At 50.6% G+C, this 12,605-nt stretch overlaps 1 protein-coding gene across 1 annotated transcript in view; it reads right to left on the bottom strand.

Moving 5' to 3' along the window:
- Positions 1–51: 51 nt before the first annotated feature.
- PRKAR2A (protein kinase cAMP-dependent type II regulatory subunit alpha) overlaps positions 52–12,605 on the bottom strand; it is a 77,738-nt gene continuing 65,184 nt past the window's right edge. The window contains exons 7-11 of the mRNA XM_006260293.4: positions 11,553–11,654; positions 10,889–10,963; positions 7,126–7,191; positions 4,529–4,667; positions 52–3,897 (exon numbers count right to left, since the gene is read on the bottom strand). Coding sequence (XP_006260355.1) covers positions 3,764–3,897; positions 4,529–4,667; positions 7,126–7,191; positions 10,889–10,963; positions 11,553–11,654 — 516 coding nt within the window. The 3' untranslated portion in view covers positions 52–3,763. The remainder of the gene's footprint in view (positions 3,898–4,528; positions 4,668–7,125; positions 7,192–10,888; positions 10,964–11,552; positions 11,655–12,605) is intronic.

The following is a 12,605-nucleotide window of genomic DNA, read 5'->3' as shown; positions in this document are numbered from 1 at the left end:
CGCCCCAAACCCCCGCCCCAGGTCACTGAATAAAGCACACGCACACTGTGGGCCAGGAAGGCTGGACACAACGTCAGCTCTTTATTAACCACCAGCGAAGCTGCCCCCAGCTCGTTGGCCTGGGCAGGTGTCACTCTCCCCGCTCGCTCAGCACCGCAGGGCGAGGACTGAGCTCTCCACAACCAGGCGTCCCTTGAGAATCAAATACTTCATGGCAGATGCATTAAAAGAAGGGTCCCCCAATGAATCCGTCAAGACAGTTACCTCGAAGCCACAGCCCGGTGGTCAGGGCTGACTCGTGGACTTCTCCCAGCTGACAGACCTTGGCAAGCACTTGGAGCCTTGAGGTAGCATCTTTTGGTAGAATTCGGTTTCTTTTTTTTCTGAGCGAAGGAAAACACTAGTAGCGCGTCAGTGCTCCAGTCAGACGAGGCGGACTTCAGTAATTCTCCTCGGAGGGTAGCGACCTTCTCTTGCAACTTCAAATGCAGGCCTAGTGCTGCAGCCTGGCAGGAGAAGGCCTCTTGAAAGAAAACACGGTTGAAAGAACTGGAGCCAGCAGTAGCAATAATTGTAACAACAGGAAGTGACTGGAGTGAAAAAACCAAAACATTTGTATTTTGGCAAGACCGGTTTACAAATACATTTTGAAAACAAACTCCCATTCTTTAGCTAACTGGAAAAGAACAGATGGGGACATTCAAAGGGGTTTCGTGTTTTCCTCCGTGCAAAAATGCACTTTGTTTTTTTTTATTTTTGTTGATTTTTTTTTTTAAAAAGAGACAGCCTTTTTTGTACACTGTGAAATCTGTGCTGTGATGGTGAACAGAGATACCGTAATATGCCAGGACACTGTTGACTACCAAAAGCTCCTCTCACTGACTTCACAACAATCACAAGCAGGGAATCAGAAATTAAAGATACTTCTTCGGGTCTCAAAGACACCTTCCTCTTTACCCACTTTGCTGCTGAGTGCTCTTATTAAACTAGAGCTCTCCTCTGCCACTTTCCGAGAATTTCTGGCAGCTCCACTCCACTGAACAAAGCCGTACCGACAGGGAACTTGCATGTGTACGCAGAGACATTTGAACAAACGTGACAGAAGGTGGCTGGAATAAGATGGGAGGCTCCGATGCTGTCGAATGCCTACGAGCCACCATCTCCACGCTGGTTCTTATCTACGTCACCACTCACAAGCACTCTCCCCAGCTTCGCTCGGTGCTCTAGCTGGCTAGCCAAAGAGGCTGACATGTAACCAACCCTCTCAAAGGACACCCTCCTATGCCACAGAAGATAAACCAGTCTGGCCTGGTCCACCACCTTCCAGATGAGACCTCCAGAATCAGCAGTCCCCCTGAGAGGCTTCTTGTCTCCCTGCACCATACACGCCTCAGAGCTGGGTGGGACGTGGCACTGCCCAAGGACAGCCATGGGACACAGCGCTGCAGTGCTGAATGCCAGGAGCCCAAGATGGGAAAACGGCAGGCTGGTTCCCCACTGCTGTGACCTCAAGACATCCCTATCTCCATTCCCTTCCTCTGCCTTCTGAAGCCACTGAATCCTTCAGACCCGAGCCAAGGAAGCCAGCAGGCCTTGCTTTCCTTGGACCAGGCCTCAGAACAACATATAGAGGCCAGGTCTGTGATGTAGAGAAGTGATGGTTGAGACGGCAGAGTTCAACTGAATTCACAGCAGCCCCCTTGCTGGCTGCAGTGAAGAGAAGGAAGGAGCATGAGGGAGCAGAGTGGCTGATGGCACACATCCTTGTGTGACAGCACAGCACGCTGGAGCTCAGCCTGGTGCAAAGACTGCTTTGTGTCGGCTTATCTGGGTGGGCTCCAGCTGTCAGCTCCACTGCCCAATTCCAAGCTCCCTGGCGCTGCCCTTCCCCTGCTCATAGCTCTAATGAAAGCTCATGTCTTTGGTGTGTCACCTTGGAAGCATGAATGAAATTCCAGCTGCTTCTTTGGCTGTAGTTTAATGCAAAACAGAACCCACATGGCAAAACAGGGAACATACACCATTCCAGAATGGCTGCAGTCCGAAGAGCTGCTGGACAGCTTGATCAGGGTAGTAAGGACATGGCAACTGGTTCTGCCCTTTCCATTACAAACCATTTGCATCACTTGGACACATGCCATGCAAGCCAACTACTGTCACTGAACGACAGCATTCAACCCAGAGCGGCTCCATTCTAATAAACAGCATGGGTAGGTGGGGGGAAGAAGGCAGGATCTGCAGCCAACTGAGCTAGTGTCCAGCCAGCAGTGCTTCCCCACAGCTGTAGCTCTGCATCTTCCACTGTAGTGGAGCAGATCCATCATGCCAATGAGAAGCAGGAATCCAGACCTTTAACATCCTCTCTCTTTGCCCACATGGCCACAAGGAGTGAAGGGCAGGTCCTGTTCTGCTGGAGTCTAACATTAAAAGCTCTGCACGAGCTGTAGAGACCGAGGATGGAAAGGCTCATTAGAGTTATTATTACCTGAAAAGTCAGTGTTGTAGAAAGATTCTGGGTTTTGCCATAAAAAGGTCCCTCTTGATGTCTGATTCTCATTTAGATAATACTCTGATAAAGTCTCGGCAGAAGAAGAAGTCTATCTAATAGATGCTGCAATTTAAACAGGTATTTTAGATAACTACCATTAGCTGAATTATTACCTAAACCAAAAGATCTCCCAAATATACCGGCTGCTTTGTTAGCAAAGGTGTTGGCTTCACGAAGTCAAACACTGCTAACTCTTGAAAGGTTTAACAAGAAGACGTGGCATTTGGAAGCATCTTTGTGTCTAATCCAGTTAGATTACCGTAAAATATTAGGACTAAGGGGAGCTCATGTAAGTACATAAATATTCTTCCTTTAAATTACAAAAAATTGCCTCCTTAAAAAGTTTTAAAACTGACCCAGACAACAGCAGTGCCGCGTGAAGTCTAGCAGTACAGAGGATCTCTCTAAGAGAGAGGGTCATATGTTGCAATACCTCAATCGTAAAACCTGCCCAGTTGAGGAGACGAGCAGATCTGGGGGATGATACAGCTACAGCCTCTTCAGGCCACTCCATCTCTTACTGCACAAGCCAAACCCCGTGGGCTCCGGCAGCGCAAAGAAACAGAGCCGTTCTCTGTGCTACTCGGGACATGCCTGTCCCCACTCACTCAGCTGCACTAGAGAACTGCCGTACTTGCAGCTTCCAGACAGTGGCGCAGCACCTCTGTGCCAACTTAATCAATGGCTCTGACATAGTTCAGCCCCCTTGATACTGTCAACCTCAAACCCAAGTGCAGCAATTGCAACCAGATTCGTGCCGCTCTGTCAGGGAAGTGTCAAAGGAAGATAGCAAAAGCCTGTAACAGGAAGGCAGCGCCCGCCGTAGAGGGTAAGCAGCCTGCCGTTACAGACCACACTCTGCAAACTTATCACTATGAGACAAGAAGGAAAGAGAGGGCTCCGTATCTTTACACTTTGGGTTTCGTATCAGGCACTTATTGCTGGAGAGACACGCCACTCTGAGCCAAGCAAGTGAATAAAGGGTTAGAATCATCTTTAAACTAGGCCTAATAATGACATTTCAGCAGCAAAGTGGAGGCATGGAGCAAGCCTCTACCCATCCATCTGTGCTGAGACTTAATTTATGGTTCTAAAATGCCCAAGAAGACAGCAGCAGTAACTGTTCCATAGTGTCCATTTTTCCTTGTGTGTTGTGTTGCTGAAAGGAGGCTTTTCTGTGTCTTGAACTGAGAAGGCATTGAAGGCGCCCTGTGCCTAATTCCCTGGATCCATCAGGTCCATGCTGGAGCCAAACAGCGCCACCAGCTGCTCCTCATAATGTGTTATATTCCTCTTCATAATGTCCATGCAGGGCCCGAGCAACCTCTCAAATGCTTGCACGTCCATGACTAGAGAGAAACACAAGGAGAGAAGGGGACACGTAACCAGCTGCTCTCCAGAACAAGGAGTGTCCGGCTGGCATCTCCTCAACTCCTGGAACGTGAGTCCAGCCCACCTGGTTTCAGTGCTTCAGCAGAAGCCACTTCCCACAGAAATCAGGCTTCCAATTTGACATTGCTGCCCTTGCACGGAGCCACAGCCCTGCCCTTAGGATAGACAAGCAGGCCAAATGTAGCTGCAGGACAGCCACAGCTGAATCATCTCAAAGTCCCGAGTGACATGTGCAGTAAAAGTCAGGCCAGACGGAGGCCGTGCTTTCATGCCGCCCACCACACTGCAGATCTCCTGGAGTCTGCCCACGATCCCCCCGTCCTGGGACAGCAGGCACCAGGTGAGGGCCAGAAACAACATCTAAGCTGTTCTGTGATTCCACCAAACCCCTCCAAAAAGGGGGCAGTATCCAAAGGGGCAGGAGGAAGGAAATGGTGGTTCCCAGAGAGATAATGAAAGCCCCTTCTAGGCCAAGCCTCTGGCACCAACTGGGGCACCAACAGGCATGGGGGGCCCGAGTGGCTCTACAGCCACCTAGAACAGCACTCGGCAGCAGAGATGATGGGGAATGGCATGAGAAATCCTTACCTAAACACTTGACCTCCCCAACAGCATAGGCAGAGGCTGCTCTGGGTTTGTTGGTAACAAGCGCAAGCTCTCCAAAATACTGTCCCTTGTGACACCGGGCAATCTCCACTTCCTGGTTAGCATCTTTACTTGTCATTGTCTGTACCGGGAGAGAAGGCGAGAAGCAGGAATTTGTTACTACACAGCAGTGTAAGTACAGCTCTTCCTTCAGACAGGATCACAGATGTGCGACGGGTCAGCAATCTAAGCCAGGGGCGGGCAATTATTTTGGGTGGAGGGCCACTTACCCAATTTTGGCAGGCTGTCGAGGGCTGCATGGGTAGCCCCGCCCCTTGACAGGTACCCCACCCCCTGGTCACCATCTTGGGACCAACATCCCAACGTCTTGGGACCAATGTCCCAGGGCCAGCACCGGTGGGGCCCAGAGTGGGGCACAGGCCGGCAGGGGTCTGTGGAGCTGGGCTGGGCTGCACCAGCAGGGAGGAGGGAGCTGGTCTGGCTCCATAGAGCCCCTGCCGGCCAGGACCTTGCACTCCTGCCACCCTGCTCTGGGCCCCACTGGCACTGGTCCCGGGACACCGGTGCAGGCCCTGTGCTCCCCGCTGGCTCCCCACCCGCTCACACCCAGTGCCCCCCAGCCCTGCGGTACAGGCCGGGGGGCAGCACACGGGGAAGAAGCAGGTGCTGAGCATAAGCGGCCCCTCGCCTGCCCCATGGCTGGCACCCCACGTTGCAGGCGCTCGCAGCCCATGTGGGGCTGTCCAGAGCAGGCACAGGCAGCCTCATGTGGACTGTGAGCGGCTGCAGCGTGGGGCAGTGGCCATGGGGTGGGCAAGGGGCAACTTTTCCCCGTGCTCAGCATCGCCTTGTAACCCGCCCCACTGCCAGCCTGGCAATGAGGCCGGGTTACAAGGCGATGCTGAGCGCGCGCGTTTTTGGGGGGGGGGGGGGGGGGGGGGGGGAGGAGGGAAGCAGAGCAGCAGCCCCTCCCCACCCCAAGCCCCGCGCCCCATGCTGCAGCTGCCCTCGGGCTGCCTGTGCCTGCTCCGGACAGCCCCATGTGGCCTGTGAGTGCCTGCAGCTTGGGGTGCTGGTCATGGAGCGGGCGAGGGGCCACTTTTCTCCGCGCAGGGAAGGAGCCTGGGGAAAAGCTGAGCGCAGGGGGGGCGGGGGGGGTGGTGCCTCCCCCACCCCACGGCCGGTGCCCCACGTTGCTCGCAGCCCACATGGAGCTGTCTGGAGCAGGCACAGGCAGCCTCATGCGGGCTGCAAGCAGCTGCAGCACGGGGCACCAGGCATGGGCGGTGAGAGGCTGCTTCCCCCACCCCCTTTCCTTGCCCAGGGTCCCCCCCCACTTACCTGAACTTCCTGTGCGGGGGCAGCCACTTGTTCCCAGCCCAGAAGCCCGGCATGGGGCTTCTGGCTGGGGGGGCAGGGCTGGGAGGGCCTCTTTTGGGAGCCTGCCAGGCTTTCCCTGGGTCCTACTGCCCTCAGTTCCTGTCATTTTTTACAGGAACCAAAGGGCAGAGAAATATTAATTTTCTACATTTTTAGGGGCCCCCCAGGCCGGATAGAATGGCCTCACAGGCCGGATCTGGCCTGCGGGCCGTATTTTGCCCACCCCTGCTCTAAGCACAGGACCTTTAGATTATTCCCTGGATCTAGCACACATACTGAGCATGACGCACACAAGGTTTTGCTTCCAGTTTGTCGGGGAGAGGTATCAGTTTCAAAACAAGTCTCTACTAAAAAGGCTCAAGAAAGGCAGAGGGTTAAAAAGACTCCACACTCTAACTACTAGTTGATAGCCACTGACACTAGTCCCACCACGGCAGGTCTCCACGTTCAGCGTTTGGAAGAACACACCACAGTTGGCTTTTGCCAGAGAAGCATATGTCTTGGGCAGACATGCGGCATCATCCCAGTCTGTTCTGATGGCCATAAGCCACCGTGGGGAAGACAAAGACTGCCTCCAAGGGCTGAGCAAATACCAGATCCTAACACAAGCTGGGAAAGAGAGTGGAAGTGCTGTACAATAAACTGCAGCTAAAGTCTGCTAGGGCCCCTGTCCTGGTGAAGGGTGCCGAGTACCAGCAGCTCCAGGGGAAGATGCAAAGAAACCTCCCTTAGTCCTACTGCCATGCGCAGCTTCTCAGGCCTGTGCAGCATGCCCCTGACCACGCGCTGTGATCACAGATGTACACAGGCAGTACACACCAGCAATCTTGCCTGGCCTCTTTAAAACAACAGAACAGAGCGCTTGGGCAAACTGCTTATCATTTTCCTTCCACAATCACTTGCACTTGTCATCACTGAAGTCAGCCTGTCATCATAGAGCCCAGTCCTCTTACACTATCAAGCCCTTCAGCAAGCCTCTGCCCTTCTGCCGTCTTGATTAACTTACATAATTATGTCTCATCTGCAGGTCTGCCACCTCATTACCAACATGCGAGGAACAAATCTGCTAGCCACTACCAGCCCTTGAACGGATCCCTGGCAGATGCTTGTTAACCTCTGCCCTACTGAAAGCTGACCGTTTGTACCCAAGTCCATCTTCAGAGCACCTTACCTTGCCCTGCAGTTCTTTTTTAACTCACCTTGCTCTTAATCAAGATTTTGACTTCACCAGATTCTACGATGTAAAAGCTGTCTGCTTTATCACCCTGTGAGGACAAGAGGGGAACAGCAAATTAGTCACCAGCTTATTACAAGAGGCAGAAATCATATTCAGCTCTAAACTCTAAACTGGGCTTTGGTTTGAGTACAATCGCACGTAAAATTTTTTGCAATATTAGCATAGAAGTTGGTCTAAAATGGGCTACAGCAGTATCTGAGGATAGAGGAAGGCTAATAATACCAGCCTGGCTTAAAGGAAGAAAGATTAAACTAGTGAAGTTTAGGAAAAACACAGCAAGGAAGTCGAACAGGAAGCTTTTTAGAAGTACCTCCAGACAGAGAGAAAGGCAAGAATAGACAGAAGCTCTATAGGCACAAGAATGCAGGGCAGGTACAGGAAGGTATCAGAAGAGCCAACATGACAAGCACCTAATTATCCTCAGCTTTCAGCAACAGCCTTGTGGAGGAAGCAGTCTAATTATCTATGATGGCATGTGGGAAGGCAAAGGGTAAATGAAAATAAAGCATCTGACAAAATTACGTGTCTGCCTGCAGAGCCCAAGGAAACAGCCATTAACTAGCAAAACTGGCACAGGTGCAGATCTCTGGAAACATCTTTCAACAAAACATCTGGAATCTGGAGAGGTTCCTGACGCCTGGAAAATACTACACATGGTACCCAAAGCCAATGGCAAGAATGAACCACCAGCAAATTAGCCTGATACATTCTGGACAAGACAGAGACCAAAAGAATCCAAAATACAAACTACTGTTTGGTTTGGGGCGGGGGAGGCAAGGTGCCTAAAAACTGAAAACAGGTTTCTTAAAACTAAAGCCATGCCAGCCAACCACATGGTGCCATCAGCAATGAGAAGACAGGGAGCAGGATTTTAATATTCAATATGAATGCATGGTTTAATGTAATGTGGAGTGCTTTATTAATATTATTAAAGAGATATAAATGCATTCAACTAGGGAAAGGAATAAAAGATCAGCTGGTGCCCAGATACCTGCACAGCAAACAGATGCAAGAAATGTTATGGACTGGCCCCAGACAATCAACTAAATAAACGTGCTGTGCAAGCAGGATGGGGGAAAAACAGGTCTGGATATACTTGTGCGCCTGATTTACTGATCTTCACAGTACTCTGGGGTCACCCTCAGGTTACAAAATGAACTACCCAAAACTCGCCAAGGCATAAACCCTTAACGAAGATTGTTTATGCTTAGAAATTTGTGAGAGTTTAATCTCCTGATGATCTCCTGTGCTGTGCAAGGCTTTCCCAGCACATGCAGCTGTGTGTTGGTCTGAGCATGGAAACGGTAAATGATTTGTTTCATGGCAACGCGGAGGAAGCAGAACAGAACCCAGGTCTGCAAAGTGAGCGGGGGCAGGGGGAGTGGACAGATTGGTCAAGGAGGCGAAGGAAACAGGGTCTGGAAGAGACAGAGAGAGACCAGCTGGATAAGGAAAGTGGGAGTCAGTAAGGCAAGGAGAGGCTGGGATGAACAGACTAGGACTGGCAAGGTGAGGAGAAAGGAAGGGGGACAGGGAGATGGGGCTGGACAGGGAGGGGGCCAGCTTTGAGAAACAAGCAGAAAACTGTCCAGGAGAGCACAGCCTCTTCCAGGCAAGGAACAGTCCTCAGTCCCTAGCGTCTCCCCTTCCTCTGCTGTCAGCAACTAGCTATGGCACCCACTGGCAAAGCATCTCAGCCCACACATGATGCCACTGCTACTATCACTGCTTCTGCCAGATCTAGGGGCACTGGTCTGTGCAGTGGATCCAACAGCCCAGAGGCCAGTAAAGGCTCCCATGGTGTCTTCATGCCACATGACAGCACCAGTGTTTCCAGTCAGCCTTTTGAACAGTTATGTGCAACAGATGCATAAAATACCACGGAGTTTGTGTAGCCAGGTATTCAAATGCTAGGAAGCACCAGAATTCAGGCTGCACGGAGAATGTGAGCACAACCCTCTCCACACACGCCCTGAGGCCATTTGTAAGGACATGACCACAGAGCACCTTTGCCAAAGGACCCTGGCACCACGCAGTGCACAGGCTGGACCTGTGGATGAGCCAGAAATATTTAGTGGGCAAAGTCTGGCTGGCAGGGCCATGTGCTGCAGAAGCTGGAAGCCACGTGCTGAACATGGGGCAGCAGGAAGAGGAAGCGTGGCTTCCTGGTGAAGGCACGTGCTGCCCTGGGGAACTTCTCCATCTCTGGACAGGCCTTAGGTGATACTAATTAGCAGAGACACCCATCTCAGGTAGCTGAACTAATACAAGCTCCTTGTTTGCTGGCACACCTGGGGCCTGGATTAGAGAAGTGCTGAGCAGTGCACTGAAGCTGACGGGAGCTGTGCTCTGAACACCATGTACTTTAAAAGTCAGGTCCTAGACGTCTCACTGGACAGCTGCAATTGCATGCTTGTGACCATGTTACTTAGTGTCCCCATTCCTCATCTGAAAATGGGGCTAATACACAGTCATCTCACGAGTGTTGTGAAAATAAACCCATTCACATTAGCCAGGCACTCAGGCCCATAAAAACCCATAGGGAAATGAATCCTTCTGTCCTCTGAGCAGGGTTTGAACAGCGGGTAGGAAATACTGAACAACAAGGAGAAAACAACATATTGAGCAGCTGCTCATTAAGGGAGCTGCAGCATCCTGCCCATGGGGGGGAGGAGGCAGTGCTCCTCTGGAAAGAATGCGATGCCATTAATGACTGTCTCATATTGCAGGTGCACAAAGGGTTGAATTAAGGTTGTGTGTGCAACCATGTTTCTGACATGCTCATTAGAGTATCTGACTGTGCAACTGGAATAGCGCTCTCATAACTGTTCTGTACATGTGCGTGGCACGTAGATGGGAAATACAGAAACTACAGAGAATCAGACAGAGGGTAACTAGCCAAGAAATGGGGGAACAGGGAAGAGGGAGAAAAGGAGACATGACTACAACCTAAAAATACATTCCAGAGTGAAAGAAGGGAAGTGGCCTCAGGACGATAGCGCAGCAAGGAGCAAGAGGCCTGAGGCCAACTGCGAAGCCTCTGCGACAGTCAAAAGACAGACCATGCCTAGACGTGATACCACTCCTCTGCCCTACCAGAGGCAGACACCTCTCTGAGCAGTGTCCTGGGAAATCCCAAACCACTGACAGCAGGCTAGATAACCCAGGAGACCCAGCCTACAAACATCCCCGAGGAGGCTAGGCTTTTAGCCATGGGTCAAGGAGGGGGTCAGCGAGTCAGCCCAAATGTTCTCACGTTTCATTCTACAGCAGTTTCAGTCTACAAATCTGATGTCTATCAGGGTAACAGAAGACCTAAGCACAACAAGTAGGAAACACAAGGGTAAAACTGATCACTGCTACCAGCTTTCGAATGCTTTACATATATTACTCTTAACGGAATGATCACATTTATGGACAAATAACATATATACAATGATGCGGTGTGAGAGGGCATGATGGCTGGAATACCAGACCTGCCGGGAACGTTACCAGGCACTAAGCTGAATGCACTGTGGAGGTGTAGAAAATATCAATACAGACCACTAATCCCACTGGCAACATTTAAAAGGATAAATCTGTGATTTGTTGAGATTAAAAATAAGCTGTATGACTGGACTGCTAACTGCTCATGTTCCCAGATCTGACACTCAGGTCTCCGTTTCTGACTTTACTTCCAAGATTAAATGTAGCTTGGTGGGGCAGGGGGTTCACACTCCAAATACCTGAGAAATGATGCGATCTCCATCTTGATAAATCTTTTCCCCTATCACATCGGCTATCTTCATACGCTCTGAAACCTGCAAGAGAAAAACATTAGACTCCATTCAGCCCACAAGCACCCACTGCAGCACAGCTCCCTTTAGATCCAGAAGCCAGTCACTTCCCTACCAAACAAGCGGTCACAGGTGAGTCTACAAGCTAACAGTGTTTGCTTGTGTTTGGGTAGTGACAAACAGGCACGCTACAACGGATGCTTTGCCATATGGTAGCACAGCTCTCAAGAACAGCACGCACACCAGGGAAGGACAGCTTCTGAGATGTAGCCTAAACTTTTTGATTTGATCCTTTTGTTTCCCCCCCGCAAGATGAAATCAGCAGGCTCCCAACTCCACTTGCGACCAGAAAAAGAACGTGAACAAAAATGTTGCATAACTGCAGCAAAATAATGTAAATTGACCTGACCTCCTAATTTGATGTTCAACTAGCTTCTATTTCAAAAGCTAGTCTAAACAAAAAGCCAAAACCAAGCTGAAGCAAAAACAAAACGAGAAACACCTTACAAGCACTGCATTACCGTACTGAAAAGAAATGTTAATAGACGTGCTGGAACCAGTGCCAAGAACACAAATGGATGCTCACAGCCATCTCCCCCCCAAAAGACTTTACCTCCAGTGATTTAAGAAGGGGCACGGACTCAATAAATAATTCATATGTCTTCCTCTTCTTTGCATTGTTTTTCAATATAATCCTTCTAAATGTCACTCGATCCTGCAAGAGAGAGCAGAGTTAAATTTCCTCAGGCCAAAACAGCCGTTGTTTAAGAGATCTGCAAAGCCAGAAGGCTGCAAGTATTAGTCAGTGTGTTTGAAGGGTCTATTGTTAAAACAGGGCCTCTATCAAATCACCACTGTCGACTGCTTCTACAAGAACAAGTGCTGCGGTGTTGACTCGAAACAGCAAGGATGACAAAACCCCAAGTGATCTTCCCCAGATAAGTATTGGCAATCCTGGTTTTATGCTGTCTGGCGTTGGTTTTCAATACGTTTCCCATCTCAGCCTCCCACGCACCATGTAAAGGAGTCACGATCTCTTTTGTTTCCTCCGTGAGGCACGCGGACTTGGAACCCTTAACATGACGGCTTCCTAACAGCTGCAAACATGACTGTACTTGGCTTTCCACTTCCTGGGCCCAAGAGCTTCGCAGGGTTCAGAAAGGGACCAAACGGTTAGATGAGTAACAATAATACCCTGGTTTCACAGCAGAGATTAAGAGTAAACTGTCTGGAGGTCGGAAAGCCTGCCTCTTACTCTGGGGGCTTAAGGGAAAAAGCTTTCCCTAGGGACAAGCCACTCCATAGCTGCCAAATGTCCGTTTGTGTCACCTTCTTAAGAGTCTCTCTCCAGTAGGTCCCAGCCTCTGCTGGAGAAAGACAGTGGACCAGACGGGCCCCGGCCGGTCCATTCACTAGGGCTGTTCTACCCTCCTCCTCCTCCTCCCGTCCCATGTGTCAGTTTTACAGCACGGCACAGCCGCTAGGTGGCAGCACCTGACCAAACCAAAGCTTCCCAGGCACCAGAGCCGCGGCTCTCCCGTTTTATTACCTGCATTATCACAAGTATTGAAACGCTAAAAATGTGCTCTCAGCAATCTGAGGGAAGGGTTCGGTACTGCCACCTGTAATCAGGGTTCAATCACTGGAGCCAACTGTAAAGAGAGTA

This window comes from Alligator mississippiensis, chromosome 12 (assembly GCF_030867095.1).
Source record: "Alligator mississippiensis isolate rAllMis1 chromosome 12, rAllMis1, whole genome shotgun sequence".
In the NCBI taxonomy this organism is placed as follows: Eukaryota; Metazoa; Chordata; order Crocodylia; family Alligatoridae; genus Alligator; species Alligator mississippiensis.
This window is presented reverse-complemented; position numbering and strand designations above follow the sequence as displayed.